The sequence below is a fragment of the Loxodonta africana genome, chromosome 3 (assembly GCF_030014295.1).
Source record: "Loxodonta africana isolate mLoxAfr1 chromosome 3, mLoxAfr1.hap2, whole genome shotgun sequence".
NCBI classification, from domain to species: Eukaryota; Metazoa; Chordata; class Mammalia; order Proboscidea; family Elephantidae; genus Loxodonta; species Loxodonta africana.
In genome coordinates this window covers 193,762,044-193,780,481 of record NC_087344.1, presented here as the reverse complement: position 1 = coordinate 193,780,481, position 18,438 = coordinate 193,762,044, and the positions used below count along the sequence as shown (strand labels likewise).

Here is an 18,438-nt window from a genome sequence, read left to right as displayed (position 1 = left end):
TGGCAATGGTTGAACAACATGATGAACATAATTAATGTCCCTGAACAGTATGTATAGAAAATGTTTAAATGGCAAATGCTTTATTACATATATATTTACTACACTAAATAAATGTTTTAAAAAAAATACAGTTTCCCTGATTCTTTTGTCAGTGGCCAAATAATTGGTGATTCAGGTAATCATACAGAAAGCTCACAGGGAGAAATGAGAGAACTCATTTCTGGACATACGTTTATGGTCTCCTATTATCTCAAAGAAACCCTAGTGGTGTAGTGCTTAAGAGCTACACCTGCTAACCAAAAGGTCGGCACTTTGAATCCAACAGGCATTCCTTGGAAACTCTATGGGGCAGTTCTAGTCCATCCTAGAGGGTTGGCATGAGAATTGACTTGATAGCAATGGGTTTGGTTTTTTGATATCATCCGAAAATGGAAACTCTGGTGGTGTAGTGGTTAAGTGCTACAGCTGCTAAGCAAAATGTCAGTAGTTTGAATCCACCAGGCAGTCTTTGGAAGTTTGATGGGGCAGTTCTACTTTGTCCTACAAGGTCACTATGAGTTGGAATCAACTTGATGGCAAAGGGTTTTTTTTTTTTTTTAAATCATCTCAAATGAGCCATGGTGGTGCAGTGGTTAAGAGCTGCTAATCAGAAGGTTGGCAGTTCTAATCCACCAGCCACTCCTTGGAAACCCTCTAGGACTATTCTACTCTGTCCTATAGGATCACTATGATTAAGAACTGACTGGAGAGTGATAGATTTGGTTTTGGTTTGATCATCTGAAATATCAATTCACAAGGTCATTGAAAACCTTCAGGGAACAGTCCCCAGCAGGTTAATTCCCTAACTCATCAGGCTAAGGAGAAGAGTAAGAGCGAGTAGAAGAGCAATTGCACCAAGAAATAACAGTCAGGCCCTTTATATCCACATTAGGCCCACATTAGAGGTAAGGTTGTGGTCTCCAAGAAGAAAATGAAAGAGTAGAATATGTTGGGTTTGTTATTATTGGTTGCTGTCAAGTCAATTCCCACTCATGACAACCCCATATGTACAGAGTAGAACTGCTCTATAGGGTTTTGAAATCTGTGACCTTTCAGAAGCAGATCATCAGGCCTGTCTTCTGAGACACCTCTGGGTATGTTCAAACTGCCAAACTTTTGCTTAGCAGTCCAGCACTCACCATTTCTACCACCCAGGTACTCCTGTGTTTGGTATACTCATATCAAAAACCTATATCAACCTCCTTATCCCTACAACATCTTTCAGTGCTGGAGTCTGAGCTGGCCAAGCTGATTTATGCATCATTGAATCATTGTCCACTTCAACCATGTGCTTTCAGTTTGCCTTCATAGGGAAATCAGGTTCATTGCTCAAACTAAACCCTGTGGATGATGATTAAAAAAAAAAAAAAGCCTGTGGCCATCAAATCGATTCCAACTTATAGTGACGTGACCCTAGAGGACAAAGTAAAACTGCCCCATAGGGTTTCCAAGGAGTGGCTGGTGGATTTGAACTGCCAAACTTTTGGTTAGTAGCCAAGCTCTTAACCACTGCGCCAACAGGGCTCCTAGAGTCACTTTAAAGAAAGAGTAAAATAACATCATGACTTTTAAAATATATTTTCTACCCATTTAAATTACCAAGAGAAACGTAAAAGGGGGGGGGACTTAAAAAGCCATGAAATTGCCATGTGGCATGTTTATAGTGTCATAGAAAGCATCACATAGTCCCTTCCAAGTCAGCATGCATGGGAAAATCAGAGTTGTCTTAATATGGTCACATGTGTAGTTGAAGTGGCATGGAGACAAGGGGGCTAAGATGTGAATGACTAGACAAGAACTCCATCTATGGCCACCTGTGCCAAGATGGCAAACAGGTACAGGCTGTTACTTCCATCCTCCAAACAAAACCTGGAGAAGCTCTAAAGAGAAATATAATTTTTCAGATCAAACACATACATGACAGTCTTGGGAAACATCTACATATGACAGCCTGTCATGAAATGGTGTGTGTAGCTTGGTGGTGGGAGCTGTAGCCTGGGCCATAGAGCAGCTGGGGCATCATTTAGAAAATAGATTAAAGAGCAGGGATTTATAGTCTACTCTTGTCTGTCCCTAATGCTGCATTGGGACACTCTGTCCATTTCCCACAGATAAAGGCTTCAGAGGCCGAGGTGCAGGTGTCCACAAGGGTAAAATCAGGGCAGAGCAAAAGACAGTCTGGAATAAGGAACAGATAAAAACAGGGAAAACTGACTTTTCTACCCTGGTGCATCATCACCCTGGTGCTGATGCTTTGCCAAATGGGGAGGCTGACTTCTCCTAAAGATAATTCTCTTTAAGAATTTGAAGGCTAACCTATGAGCCCCTGACTTGCATTGTGTGGAGGGACTGGCTGTAGTTCTGTGATATCTGAACTCTCTGCTCCAGAGTCCTCTTCTTTAATGCATGAGCCTGAACCAGATTCAGATTTTGCTCTTGGCCTTTCCCTCTAAAAGACTTTTCAAAGCTGAGTAGGTGATACCTTCACGGGGATATGGGCTTACAGGATACCTAACAAAATACCTGATGAGTAAACTACCTCAGTTAATAAAACAAGTAGACAAAAATTACATAGTGATATGGAAGAATTAAATAATGCTATTAACCAACTCCTACCACCCTTCTGTCAGTTGATCATACCATGATGGCTTATAGGTTGCAATGATGCTGGAAGCTATGCCACCAGTATTTCAAGTACCAGCAGGGTTACTCGTGGTAGACAGGTTTCAACAGAGCTTCCAGGCTAAGGCAGACTAGGAAGAAGGTCTAGAGATATACTTCTGAAAATTAGCTAGTGTTAACCTTACACACTTAACATAAATATATATTTCTACCGCTTAATTTCACTTATAGATACTCACCTAGAAACATGTTGGCTTATGAACATTAACTGAACATTGTTTTTATTTAGTAATAATTCAATTGAAGTGACCAATAAGAAAAACAAAATTAATCAATGATAAATTTGTTATTAGATACTATATGACATTTTAAAAAAGTATGAATTAGATTTATATGCTCAGATACAGAAATATTTCTAAAAACATACTGTTAAATAAAAAATACAAGTTATAGACAATAATGAAAACAACTATGTTTATCAGTTGTTTAATCGCACGTTAGTTAATTGCTAAATGCTTTATATACGTTAAATAGCCCTGGTGGCAAAGTAGTTCAGTGCTCAAGCTGCTAAACCAAAGCTTGGCAATTTGAACCCACCAGCTCTCTGTGGGAGAAAGATGTGCCAGCCTTCTTCTGTAAAGACTACAGCCTTGGAAACCCCAGGGAGGTAGTTCTACTCTGTCCATTAGGGTTGCTGCGAGCTGGAATCAATTCAATGGCAATGGGTTTTTGGTTTTATATAGATTGTCTCACTAAATGTCCTCAACAGCCCTATTATGCAAATACTATTATTAATTCTCTTTTTACAAATGAGGACACTGAGTCATTTTAATTAAAATTCCTATAAACAGGGATATATTTCTTTATGTATATATACACATACAAGTGAATAGAAAAGGTCTGTGGTCTAGAAAAATACACAGTAAAGCAATGGTGATTTTCTCTGGGGACAAAAGTGTGATTGTTCCAGTTTCCAAGGAAACTTTCAAATTATTTGAATTTTTTATAGTAAGGATGTAATCATTTATTTTATGGCTGAGTAAAAATAAATATAAAAAGAATGACTTGTAAAATTAATCATGAAAATTTTAAGACCCATAAAGTATATAAAATCAGTGCAATAAATTTCCATGTTTCTGCTGTAGAGAAAAGGTATTGACACTGCAGGTTGGGTGTGTCTCTTATAATTATAGTCATACTGTGATACCCTAAAGATCCTCCCAGAGATATTCTTCTCCCTCTTGCATGTCTTCAAAGCGTTGCTACAAACCAGATTTCTGAGATGTCTATGGTAGCAGATAAGCATCTCTGTGGACTGTTGTGACTATCTCCTTGGTCCACATTTAGGGGAATTTATAGCTTCTTCCATATCTTCCTTTGCCTCCAAGGGAGGGCTATGATATAAGGCAAGTTGCAAAATATAAGGAAGAATGGAGGCTTGCAATTAGAGGATAAAAGAATTTAAGTGAAAAAAATCAATGAAGTAAACTCTTCAATGGGGTGTCATTTCCTACTCATCTCATTTAGGGACACCTCCGTCCTTAGAAGTTACAAGTTCAAAGGTAAATTAGGGTAATGTTAAGGAAAACAAAAACATTGGAATGGTCACTTAAATGATTCCTTATCTAACTCTTAATCACTATTACCTACATACTCAAGAAGATCAATAACAGTCTACAGAAAGCAACATGAATATGAATTATTGGTATAGCTCAGAATATAAACATCATTTGTGTATGAAGCAGTCCTTTCTCTCAGTGTTCATAAATCAAATTTGATTTTGGTATTTTCTCAGGATAAAATCTATTTCCTAACTAGCTGAGTGATCTTGCGGTCGTCATCACTTCACTTAGATTTTCTGGACTTCAATTTTCTCATTTTCAGATGAGGAAATTGAATTATGTAACTAATGTCTAAATTGGTATCTAAGCCTATCATTGCTTGTGATAAAAAAAAATAAACAAAACAAAATCAACAGGTAATTTGAAAAGAGGCAATGTAAAGAAAAACAATGCAATATTATTCTTTGGATCTTTGACCCCAAACCATAAGCCACAATTCTAAAGCCTCTTTTCCTTAAATCATTGGAAGGATTCCCCATTCTATCCCTTTTCATTTTCCTCTCATCCTCACTCGCCTTCACTGCATACCACCACAAATGAAACCAATAGGCCATGATTCCAAATCAGGCTTAACATGTTAACAAATTTAACATCTGTCATTAGGAAAATGACTTTCTCTTTCTGTTTCTTGTTTTTCTCATTTGTTGTTGTGTGTGCTGAAGTCCATTCCAACTTATAGTGACCCTATGTGAAAGAACAGAACTGCCTCACAGGGTTTCATAGGCACATCGCCAAGCCTTTTCTATCCCCAAGCAACTGGTGGGTTTCCAACCGCCTACATTTTAGTTAGCAGCAGAACACTTAACTGTTTCTCCACCAGGGCTCCTTCTTTTCTCATAGAGGGAGAATAATAAAGAGAAAACTATCAACCTTCTAGAGCTAGTGTGAAGATTAAATGAAACAACACAATTGCAAAATGTAAGGTGAAATTATGTGATCAATAAATACATTGTAAATTTCAGTTTTAGGTATTTCTACCATTTTACTCTAGAGTAAATTAATTATTCTTCAATATGTGTCTAATGTAAGTCTTTGCCTGAGGCAATTTCCTGATGGAATCCATATATGTGGAATATAACCCTAACCTGCTGCTGTTAAGTCAATTCCAATTCATGGCGACCCTATGTGTTTCAGAATAGAACTATACTCCATGGGGTTTTTAATAGTTGGTTTTTTGGAAGTAGATCACACATCTTTCCTCTGAGGTATCACTGAGTGGACTTGTACTTCCAACCTTTTTATTAGCAGCTGATCATGTTAACCTTTTGCATTACACAGGGACTCCAATGTGGAATGTTAACCAGTAAATATTGTTAGAGAGCTACTGAGGAGTGCTGATACTTGAAAAAATGGATGGGACTGGATATTGCACATCAGACAGGCGTGGAATGCTTCTAATATACTCTAGTACTGTCATGCAAATCCCCAGAAGGCTTTTTTTTTTTTTGGCAGACAAATTAGTCAGTCATTAGCCCCTTTTAGGAAGGCCAATTTTGAAAAGATATCCTTTGTTTTTGGGATCCTTTGTTCTGAGCTAAAGCAGTCCCTTTCCAGGAAACAGGGCATGCCAATGGAAGCACAGGCTGGATTTCAGCCATATCTGCCCCTTTACCTGGGCTCCTTGATGCAGGGTATGGATTGTTTATTCTTCTTCTCCTCCAAAGGTTTCATCCAGAATGCAAATTCAGATATTGCTTTGGGCCTGTGTGCCCCATTCTGATTTACAGGTCACAAACTATTTGCTTTTAAGCAACTTGCAGATGGATTAGAGAGACGTTAGGAAGCACTCCGTTAAGGGGGGAAAAATGCTTTCTTTTTCAAATTAACACAAAACGTGGTACTTAGAAAATACGAAATAGTATGTAGTGAAGAAAATAAAAAACACCCTTAATCCTATTACCCAGAGTTAATAAAACAAAAACCAAACCCATTGCCACTGAGTTGATTCTGACTCACAGGATCCTTTAGGACAGAGTAGAATGGCCCCATAGGGTTTCCAAGGAGCAGCTGGTGGATTCGAACCACCAGAATTTTGGTTAGCAGCCAAGCTCTTAACCACTGAGCCACCAGGGCTCCTAGAGTTAATAGCTGGTAAATATATTGCTTATTTCCACCAGATATATGTATATTTCCATATGTAGGTCTTATCTCCATACACATCATTATGAATGACATCCAAGTTTTTAGGAGGAGGATTATAATCAAGTTTCCATACTTGAATTAGGATTGAGTGGCTGTTCGGTGTATTTCTTGGTCTTGATAACCTTGAAGAATAAAGAGATAAAGAAAGACCAATTATACGTTTCCCTTCACTCACACTGTGGTTACCTATTCCTCAGGAGCCACATCCCTTCCCTTCTTTCCTTTCTAGAGGCTCTTGTCTCACTCGTACCTAACTGCTTTAATGTATTCCTATCCTTTGAGCCACCACCTGCCTCCTTTGGTTGGGAGCCTAAAATCAAATATTCACTTATATCCATGAGCAAATGTGGACTGGGGCAAGAGGTGCAGGTAGCAACAGCAGAGACGAAGGAGCTGGTGTACCCAATGTTAGGAGGTGAGAAGATTTTGATAGGGGAAGAAAGGTGGGAGGAAGGTTAAAAAGGTATTTTTGATGCAATTGCTAGGAGGGTAAATGTTGTGATGTTTGCAATGATGGATCCAGGAAATAGAGATCTGAGAGTGGGTGCATTTCTGTGTACCTGGATATATTAGTATTCATATTTGACCTGTTTGCATTCCAATGGTAGCTTAGGTTAGTGTTACCAAGAATCCCAAAGGGGTGTGCTTGAGTTTGACAAAGAGCATAGTCTTTGTCATGTAGACCCAGCCACCTCTGTTGTAGATCAGGATGTACATTTCATTAAGGACAGCTCTTCCCTCTATGTTCTTTACTTTAGTGAATGGTACCATCATCATCCAAATGACTATGATGACCACCTAGATATTATCTTTGAATTCTTCCTCTCCCTTACCACCACCCGTAATTAGTCACAATGAATTATAGAATCTGTCTTTACAAGACTTTCTTCTTCATCCACCCAAGCCCACTTGCATTTTTCTCTTCTTGTTTGGATTTCTTCAATAAACTTCCAACTGATCTTCCCATCTCCAGGGGCCTACCTTTAACCTACTGTCCAGATTATTGCCAGAAAAACATATGTCCTCCTGATAATGATCCTTTAATTCCATCCCATATATATTTCTTTTCTCTTTCTCTTTCTCCTTTCCTTCCTTTTCTTTCTTTGTTCACTTTCTTTCTTTCTCTTCCTTCCTTCCTTCCTTCCTTCCTTCCTTCCTTCCTTCCTTCCTTCCTTCCTTCCTTCCTTCCTTCCTTCCTTCCTTCCTTCCTTCCTTCCTTCCTTCCTTCCTTCCTTCCTTCCTTCCTTCCTTCCTTCCTTCCTTCCTTCCTTCCTTCCTTCCTTCCTTCCTCTTTCTTTCACCCATCAAAACCAAATCAAAAACCAAACCCACTGCCATCAACTTGATTCTGACTCAGCAACTCTTTATAAGACAGAGTAGAACTGCCCCATACAGTTTCTAAGAAGCGGCTGGTGGGTTTAAACTGCTGACCTTTTGGTTAGCAGCCATAGCTCTTAATCACTACACCACCAGGGTTTCCTTCACCTGTCTACTTACTATAAAATTTGTGTTTCTCAACATTTAACCAAAGAGCAATCATTATCTCCCCCCACCCCCCACCCAACATCTATCAAAATTTCAGTTTTCTAAAACTTGGTGTATCACAGTTTTGGGTCATTATATGAGTATTCTTTTATCTAGAAGATTTCTCTCATTTTTTTTTAATGTAGCGAACAGTACTAGCTACAAGATATTGAATGCTTATTATTTGAAAGTCATTGTGATAAGTGGTGTCTATGCATCATTTTGTAAAATCTTCAGAACAATCTCTAAGATAGAAAATATATCCCTCATTTTCCAGATAAGGAATGTGGGGTCATAGCATTTAAGTTGCTTAGGTAACTAGAAAAATCACAGAGCTGGACTTTAATCAAGCCCACATTCTTATCAACTATTTCCCTGCCTTTGGAGATTTTACCAATTCTTTAATATTTACCTTAGGAATCATATATCATTTAAAAGCGTCTCTCTATTTTATCTCTTCAATGTAATTATAAACTCTTCTTTCAAGAAAGATAGGAAAGAAAGAGAGAAGGAAAGGAAGGAAGGAGAAAACAAAGAAAGGAAAAAAGAATGAAAGGAAGGGAGGGAGGGAGGGAGGGAGGGAGGGAGGGAGGGAGGGAGGGAGGGAGGGGGAGAAAGAGAGAAAGAGAAAGAGAAAGAGAGAAAGGAAGAAAGAAAGAAGTTTGCACATACTAAACAGCGAGGTTTAAATCTTATACTACCTGCTGAAATCTCTGTGTAATAGCAGCAATCTAGTTTTCTTAAAGCCTAAACAAAGTAAACTGCCACATTAGAATGATATTCCCAATGTAGTTCCTACCTTGATGAAACTGTGAGCTACAGATCTCAGCTGCCACTGTTCCATATTTTTTGACAATTCAAAGCAGATGAGTTGAAGTTTATCACCTTCTTGGCAATTGTTTTGAGTCAATCGTCCATACATCATTACTTCCATCTTCCCTGTTTTATCTTGTATTTCATAGTATGCGCATTGGCCCCTCACCATTTTCTGCAAAAAAAAAAAATCTAAAGACTGGGTCTGTAATTTCTATGTCAACGAAAAATACAAACATTTTAGTGAAAACTTGTCTTTGACAGGGTATATGCAAGATATAGGCCAGGAATTATACTTATAGAGTAGCTTAAAATGACTTGCTAAGAAAATCCCCTATTTTGGATCCTCTGTCTACCCTACCTAGTTCCAAGTCTTTATCTAGAGTCCTTTAGAAAAATTACTTTCCTTGCTTTTGCCGCTCATACCTTAACCAAACCAAACGTAACCCAGTGCCGTCGAGTCGATTCCAACTCATAGTGACCCTGGAGGACAGAGTAGAACTGCCCCATAGAGTTTCCAAGGAGCACCTGGTGGATTCGAACTGCTGACTCTTTGATTAGCAGCTGTAGCACTTAACCATTATGCCACCAAGGTTTCCGCTCATACCTTAGGATAACTGAAATTTCTTAAGGAGCCTGGATACAGAGGAATCTGATAACCTTGGTAGATTTCTTTGGCACCTATCCCAGGACAGGGGAAAAAAGACAATTCAAGGTTCATTACGAGTCTGAGAAAGACTATTACAAGTTCTCTTTAAGGAGATTTTTACCCAATATGTAATTCCTTCTGTCTTCTTCTATTCACTCTTCTCCAACCTGCCCTCCCTCTTGAATTCAGATGGGCTAGTCCAAATTTCTAGTTTTTATCTCTCTTATACTTTTGCTTATTCATTCTGCAAATGCATATATAAGCACCATTGTTGTTATGGATTGGATATGTCCTTCCAAAATATATAATGAAGTCCTAACTCCTGTACCTCTGAATGTGACCTTGTTTGAAGATAGAGTCTTTGAAGATATTGTCAGCTAATATGAGGTCATGGAGTAGAGTGGGTCCTAATTCCATATGACTGGTGTTTTTATAAAAGAGAAGAAGGGACACAAGGACAAACAGAGGATGGATGACCATGTGACGAGTGAAGATGCATATACATGTCAAGGAATATCTAGGGCTTCCAAAAGCTGGAGGAGATAAGAAAGGATCTCCTCCTAGAGCCTTTGGAGGGAACACGGCCTGCCTGACATGTTGATTTGGACTCCTAGCCTCCAATCCTGTGAGACAATAAACTTCTGTTCTTATAAGCCACCCAGTTTTTGGTATTTTGTTACATCAGCTCTAGGAAACTAATAGAGTCATTTAAACAGTGTGTATGGAAAACAGCACAGGCAAAAGTAAAGAGTCAGTCTAGAAGACATGTATAATGGAGTGTGGAAAAATATTTCAAACAGGTTAAGTCAGCTAAACTTAGTGTTTACATGGTTTGTTGGGACTAAAGGCACACTCTGATTCTGAGAACACAAGAACGTTCTCTGTATGTAATTAATGGCCCATATTTATAAATTGAGTGGTTAAACTATATGATTTCTTCTTTTCATTTATTTTTCTCTTATTATTTAATACCAAAAATAAAATAAATTTTTCTATGTTTTGCTTATTATTTAATTCCAAAGTCAGTTTTCCACAATATTTTGTTGAGTGAATAAATGGGACAAAGGTGACAGCACTTTAGTATCCAAATGATTGTAATCTCAGCTATAATCATCTTGGTCATAGTTGCATTCTAGGGGAACATAGTCTATTGATTTCTCACCCTGGTTATCACACCAGAATCCAAGCTCAGATAGGCAATTCTTTATTCACAACTAAGTTAAGGTGGTCATTAATACAGATAGGCCAGAACTGAAAGAAATAAAATCCTAAGGGTCTGTATGGAGATCTAAACTGCACCGTTCTTTACCATGGTGGCTATGAATGAGCATCATAGTGAAAAACTGCCAAGGCTTCCTGGTGAATCTCTTTCTAAAGAACTTTCATGATGATATTTTGGGAAAAGGAATGTTAACAAGTTACTGATTCCGTATTCTGAAGTGGGAAGACTCCACCCAACTATCCCTGCTCAGGTACGTGGGTTCAGACCAAATTCCAGTTGGCAATTAGTGACTTTTGAGTTCTGGTGTTGCAGAAGAAAATCACACAAAACAATGATGTAGACTTACGTTATGGACCATAAAAGTCCCGCTCACAAATGTTCCTGGAGATTGCAAACAAATATGACTGATTTTAGGAGTTGCATTTGCATTTTTAATAAGTGCTCTTGGGATTTCCATCTTTTCGTCAGTATTAACAACAGATACATTTGAGACACTGTACACTTCCAGGAAACCATTGCGGCCAACATAATTTGATATTGTAATGATCCTCTTTGGGGTAAACTTCTCCTTCAGGCTTATATCAAAAACCTTCACTCGGAAGAATTCACTCTCAGTAGCCACTGTGGCGTGAAACATCTTTCTCCCCTCTCCTTGGTATCCATATGGATTTGTCGCTTTTAACACCATCACTTTTTTGGGGCCCCTCTGGGTACCCTCTTCTTTGGAAGCCTCTTTAAGTTCAGTCTTCGATATTGCTTTCTGTAACAGAAACATCAAACAACAGTTAATTAACCAAGGAATACAAGGCCACTCTTTAGTGAGAGCCATCTCAGACTCAGTGTTGAGCCTCAAGAAATACAATAACTGGGTGGAGTTGGAAAAACTAGACATGTATGGCTAGAAAAATGGACAATATTTAAAAATTTTTATTCTTCATTGCTTTATGAGTCTAGAAGGAAGAATATTTTTCTTTAACAAGAATTAACTCCATGAGAAAAGATTGTCTCTTAGCAAGAACTATGCCAAGACAGTGAGCAATGTCAGTGTTATCACGAAGTGACTCCCAAGAGAGATGAGGTTGAAAAAAAATCTCAATTTATTTCCCCTCCATCCACTTTAGTAACAAAATAAGATAAAAATTAGGAAGAAATGAGTCACTCTTAACATTGCTGAGAGTGGAGAATGGTTCAAGTCACAAATCATAGACTTCTTAGGATTTGAGTTGGAAATAATCCCAGTAGATAGGGCAGCTTAATGACTCAAATCACAAAGACCCTTTCTAAGAAAGTAGTGTTGTGTTGCAAAGGGGTTAAACCCCATGAATTTCCCCGAGTTGAAGGATCCCTGGTACCACAGTAGTTAAGCACTCAGTTACTAACTGAAAGGTCAGTAGTTCAAACCCACCAGCCAATCCATGGAAGAAAGACGTGGTAGTCTGCTTCCATAAAGATTTACAGCCTTGGAAACCTTATTGGGCAGTTCTACTCTGTCCTACAGGGTCACTATGAGTCTATATGACATGAAGGCAACTTCTTTTTCTTTTTGGTTTAGACTAGAGGCTCTCCAGTTAGAACAATGGCCTGACCCTGTGGAGAAGCATGTAAATGGAAATGCCAGGAGTCAGGGGACTTTCTCTGATCTCCTTTCTCCACAGTGGTCTACACTATTTCTGAGTTGCAGGAGAGCACTTCGAATTAGACTGGAGATCACTGATTTTTAGGCAGTAAGTGTGGTCTACAGTGCTCAGTATGCTCTGACCTGGAAAGGTATATAGGCCATGACCTGAGAGTGATGGGGCTTTACTTTTATTGACTTATCAGTGTGGCCAATTCATCCTAACATTGGGAAATACAACACCTTGACAAGTAGTGTAGGACTTAAGCAAGAAATTATTCAACTACCCTGAGGGTCATGAAAAAAAGTACTAAGGAACACATTCTTTATGTTCAGTATAGGTAGAGCAAATACTGGAATCAACCTGAAATGAAATAACACAGGTTTTTTTTTTTTTTTTAATAAATTATAGAATAACCATGCAATTTCTTTTAACATGAAAATAATAATTTAAATCCGTATTGGTTGAATTAAATGGCTATTTAAGAGATATTGAATAAAAAAAAAAACTGGGTTACAGAAAGACATATCTAATGTGATTCCATTTTGGAGAAAATGATATTTTTTGCATACACATAACAAAGAATATCTAAAAAAGTATATATTAAAATGCAGCATTTTCTAGAGAAGATGTTTCAGTACTTAAATTTTAATAATTTTTGTCTATCCATATGTATTTACTAAATGTTCTATAGTATAATAAAAAGTGAAGGGAAGGAATTGATGATAGTGCTCTAGTTGGCTTTGTATTTTTCCATTCTATTCTACTATAAGCTATCTTTTTCATTGTGTTTTGAGAAGAAACAAGCAAAAACACAAAAACAGTATTAAACAAACAAATGACTAGTTATACCTCTTATAGAATAGGGGTGAAAAGGTGCCCACTGAGTTATAAGGTTGTCTTAGATGTGTAGAGGGGATCATAATAAGAGATTGATACTAAAATTATGCAGGACCTCAAAATACACGCTTGATAAATAAATGAGTGATTTAACTCAAATAAATTGTATATAGTTAAGGGGTTAGATAAGAAGTACTTTCCTGATGATCCCTGTAATTACCTTTAGGGAGAAATAAAAAATGGGAACAGGAGTGGTACCTTGGTCAAGGAATTGCTGGACGGGGTTAGTGAAGGCATCACACAAGACTGAGGATGACCCTCAGTTGGGGATGTGCTGGGTGCGGAAGTTTGTGGAACCTGTCTCTGCTCCAGGGTTAGCTTCATTCTTTTGGAATCATTGGTTTCAGTGGTGATGTCTCCCCTTTCCTGAAAGAAAGTAGTTTGTTTGCTTTTCAAAATCACATGAAGAACAATATTTTTTCTTTCTTTTTTTTTAAACAGGATCTTCATTCTGCCAATTTTCTCTGGAATAATATCTTATATTCAGATACCCCCAACATCACCTCTGCTCCTATTCCAACCAGCATCACCATCTTTTCTGCAAATGATAAAATATAAAATCATTGAAATTCCTTGGGAAAGGAATGGAATCATGGCTGTAAATAAGCAAAACATTGGCCTTGGTCAATTTGGTCATGAAAAACTCTTGAAGAATTTTTTTTTTTTTTTTTTTTGTAGCTATCCCAATCAGGTTGTAAAAGAAGCAAATCTTAGAACAAAGTCTGACAAACTTATGAATGTTTATTTATACTAAACGTTTCTCATAAAGCAAATGCACAAATAGTTTCCTAACATCTCTTTAGGCTTCAGGTTATCCAGTACTTTATTCTTTTGTGTGCTCTGATTATGACTGTGCCTAAGAGTCTCTCAAAACCACAGTTTTGGGGACACGATTCTCCAAAGCTTGTAGTCCACATCAGTCAGAAAGAACACTTAGTGTTCTCAAAACTATTGGAGATCTTACCTAGGGCACTGCCGTAACCTGGATTTTTATACCTTGTTTAAGCAAGAGTGAAAAATATGTCAAATCATGTACCTTGACTACCTTTAATTTCACTTATGAAAGCTCATTCCTACCATTCATCATACTAGGTCAATTTGCCACAATTTTTATACTTCTGGCATTAAGTAATCTAATTCATAAAGTTCCATTTATTGATAAAGTGGTAGATGAGAGAACTTTTGAAGTACCTACTTCTGGAGTGTAGCTTCCTGACTAGAGCACACTCTGACAACCCCTCAACCATCTTATTCCTAATTAGAAGGCTTGTAGAACCTGGACTATAGAAAACAAATCCAAAACAGAACACTATATATTCTTAATTTGTAGAAAAATTAAATTACAGACATTGTAGAATGTGCTCTGGCTCTGGAAGTAAATATATGCCATCAAATGCTCAGATTCTAGAGTTCACTAAGACTGGCTTTGAATCTTGGCTCTATCACTGACTAACTTTCTTACTTCGAAGAAGATTCTTAAGGTTGACAAGCCTTAGTTTTCTGAGATGTGTTATGAGGCTAATAATGGTATCCTCACTGGAATGCTACAATAGATAACATAACATACACAAATAATAGAGTATTTAGAGTCCAATACCCACAAATTCTCAATTAACAGGATATCACTATTGTCATTTTTATTCAACAGTCTATGCAGAGTTTTGTCTGTCTGCCCTGATCAACAGATATTTCATGCTTTATGCTGACTCTGTTGAAAAATACATATCAAAGAGCTATGGGTATCATTTTATTAAAGCAGCTTCTCCATTCACTTCTATCACAGATGGTAATGTTATTTCCTTGACAGGAGCTTCCTGAATTAATTCCTTTTCAGAATCAGTTAAAACAAATGCTTCCTTCACAAGAACATATTTTAAATGCCTAAAATAAAATCTTTGGTTGCATAATATTTTAAAACAGCTTCTGATTTATTTTTCTTACATTAATTCTGCCCCCAATACCATTCCTATTCATGATTCATGTCATTCATTGTGATCTATGCATTATGGGAGACATGACAGATATATCAAAAGTGAAAATAGCCTACTTCTGATTTTGAATCCAAAAGCATAACGAACCCATGTCATAGAAAAAAATCTTTGGGAAGAACACATGATGAGTAAGAGCAAGGTTTTTCTGCTCACCTAAGTGGTGATAAAGAGTGGTCAGACACTCTTTCTGAAGGCCTCCTATGGAAGTAGCTAGATGTCAAAGAAGAAATCGCTGCATTGTTTCTTAGCTATATGAGGGCATAGAGGCATACAGCCCAGACAGGGATACCTATGTTCAAGGATTTTCAGGTGTGGCAGAATGATTCCTATGGATATAGAAATGGCTATGTCACGTATTTAGGAAAGTGAGCCCTTAGAAGATGGCACACAACTTCATGCATCTCTTGCATCACATGCAGTTGTCTTATGCATCCCAGTTTGCGGGGAGAAAGCAGAGTTGTCCTGAGATGTGCACTTCTGTCACGGAAGTAGCAGAGACAAAGGACCTGAAGTGGTAATGACTAGACAAAGTCTCCATCTATGACCACCTGTGCATAAATGGCAGACAGGAAAGACTGATCACTCAGCAAACAATTAAAAACCGTAGAAACTAAAGTAGGAAATATGGATTTAAAGAGCTAAATATATCAATAACAATAACAAAAACAACAAAAACAAAAAATTGAGAATCCCTATGTATAGAAAGTGTGTTTTACACTGGTATGTGTGGAATGGTGGTAGAGGCTACAGCATGGATCAGATGTGTAGCTTGTGTCTTGGGTGACAAACCATAGCACAGAATAATGATTTTAGTTGCCTTCTTGTCTTTCCTTGAAAACTCACTGCAGACATAGGCATATGGGCCCTGAGTGCAGGTGACTATAGGAATCATATAATGGAAGATCAAAAGGAATGGTTGGATAAGAGTTAATGGACAGATCAAAACCCACTGCCGTCGAGTAGATTCCAACTCACAGGGACCCTATAGGACAGGGTAGAACTGCCTGATAGAGTTTCCAAGGAGCGCCTGGCGGATTTGAACTGCCCACCTCTTGGTTAGCAGCTGAAGCACTTAGCCACTATGCCACCAGGGTTTCCAATGGACAGATAGGCACTCTCAATTTTCCACCCTTGCTTTTTGCTTTCCAGATTATGGAACTTATAATCCAAGTTTATTGTGTGATAGGGAAAGAAAGCATACATGACATTACAGTTGTGATAAATCCTATAAAGTCAAAGAAATGGGACTAGTGAAAGCAAAGGATGTGAGAGGACCTGATCTATTCTGGAAGTGGGTTATCAGTGAATACTTATCCAAGGAAGGGATTTCGGCTGACACCTGCAAAGAATTAGGCCAGTGAAGACACAGCCCCCAGAAAGATATTCCAAAGAAATGATGCCTAGTATGTCACAACACATGACATAGGATGGAGCATGAAATACTGAAAATAAATCCTGAAGAATGGTCATTGAGCAAATAGGAAAGGGTGAAAGGAGACTGGATGTAGGGGATGAACACACTCGTATTCTTCTCTACTTATCAGGTTACTTGCCAGCTCTATCTCTACACCTGGACCAAAAAAAGACAGTAACTTTTTTGAAGTCAGGGATTTTGTCATGAACACATACCTTGTAAATAGCAAAGGAATTATCATCTAGTACTATACATTTGTAATTTATTTAGAAATTTAAAAAATGTATACAGTAGAGAATTAAATGAGAAGGTCTTTAATGATTCTGATCACCACCGTACTTATGTTGTAGGGAGGCACAAAGAATGGGACTAGGAAGACAGTACTTTGGATGTGAAACAGCAGGATTCAGATATTGAAGGTATCACAAGAATCCAACTTTGGCTCTCAGTTGGAGATGTGCTGCTGGTCCCTAAAATTGTGCATGCTGACCTAGCTCTGGGGGTATCTTCATCCTTTTGGGTCAGAAATTTAGGTGATAGAGTGCTGGTTTTGAATATGAAATGAAGCAGTATAGGCTGCTCTTTTCTTTAAGCACGATGTCTCTTCTGTCACTTTTCTATGGACTAATAACACAAACACTCAAATCACGTTCTGGCTTCCACCCCAACCAGCATAACAAACTCCTCCCAAAAAATGTCATATGCTGATGACTAAAATTTTATTGGTCTTGGATGGAAACCTGCCCCTACATCTGCTGCAACTTGGTCTAAACCAAACTGGTCAAAAATGACTCATGGGTAGTTTTTTTTTTTTTGTAAGTAACTCTACCAGACTTTAAGGGAAGCAAACCTCAGGATGATGTCCACGGTTGTGGGCGTTTGCTGAGTAAGCCTTTCTCAAGCAAATGTCTTGATAGGTGCTTATCAGCTGCTCTTCAGGCACTAAGCAGGAAAACATGTCTCCTTTTTTGTCTGTGCTGTGATCACCATCATGCCAGCAATCATCTGTTGAAGCCTCAGTTCCAGGGGCAGAATAATGCTATCCTCAAATCCTTCAGATTCTCAACCATATTTAGAAATGTTCATTTTCTACCCAGGAAATTACAATTAGTGTATTTTTATACCTTGTTTAAGAGTGGAGAGTGTTTCTAAAATAGTATTACTTGACCAGCTTAATTTCATCAATGGAAGTCCATTTCTAACATTCAACATACAAGGAGAATTTGCCACAGTTTTTATCATTTCTGTCCCTGAGTCATCTAATTCATGAGGTGTCACTTGTTGACAGAGAGGCTGACGATAGAGTTGCTCAAAGTACCTGCCTCTGGAAAGTGGCTTCCTGGCTAAAACCTTCTATGATCATTTCCTACAACTGTGTTCCTCAATAGAAGACTTGGGCTGGGCTATGGAAAAAAAAAAAAAAAAATCAAAATAACATGGTCTATTTAGAAATTTTTAAGAAACAAATTACAGGCGTAGTTCATTAGTTATTTAACTCTGAAGCAACATACATGCATTAAAAGCTCAAGCTCTAGAGATAAGTAGAAAAAAAAAAAAAGTAGAGCTGGGCTTAAATCCTGGTTCTCACTCAGTTTCTTCATGACATTAGGGAAGATATTTAATCTCAGTCTATCTCCGTTTTCTCACACGTGCATTGGGATTAGGGGGAGAATAAGTAAGATAATGTACATAAAGCACACAGATTTAAGAGTCGAGAACATAGTAAATTTTCAATAAACGTAAACATAGCCATTGCCACTGGTATTCCGCTGTATCTATGCGGAGGTTTGTACGTCTGCTTTGTTTCACAGATGTTTCCTGTTTGTTGCTGACACTATTAATGGAAACCTAGGTTGAGGCTTTTTGGGAGGTATTTACAGAAGA

General features: G+C 37.9%; 1 protein-coding gene across 2 annotated transcripts in view; it reads right to left on the bottom strand.

Moving 5' to 3' along the window:
• Positions 1-548: 548 nt before the first annotated feature.
• Positions 549-18,438, bottom strand: part of LOC100662124 (myeloid cell nuclear differentiation antigen-like) — a 64,214-nt gene continuing 46,324 nt past the window's right edge. For both annotated transcript variants that reach the window (XM_023554148.2, XM_010594862.3), the window contains 4 exons: positions 13,348-13,515; positions 10,980-11,393; positions 8,749-8,937; positions 549-6,547 (listed from right to left, as the gene is read on the bottom strand). In XM_023554148.2, the coding sequence (XP_023409916.2) occupies positions 6,485-6,547; positions 8,749-8,937; positions 10,980-11,393; positions 13,348-13,515 (834 nt within the window). In that variant the 3' untranslated portion in view covers positions 549-6,484. The remainder of the gene's footprint in view (positions 6,548-8,748; positions 8,938-10,979; positions 11,394-13,347; positions 13,516-18,438) is intronic.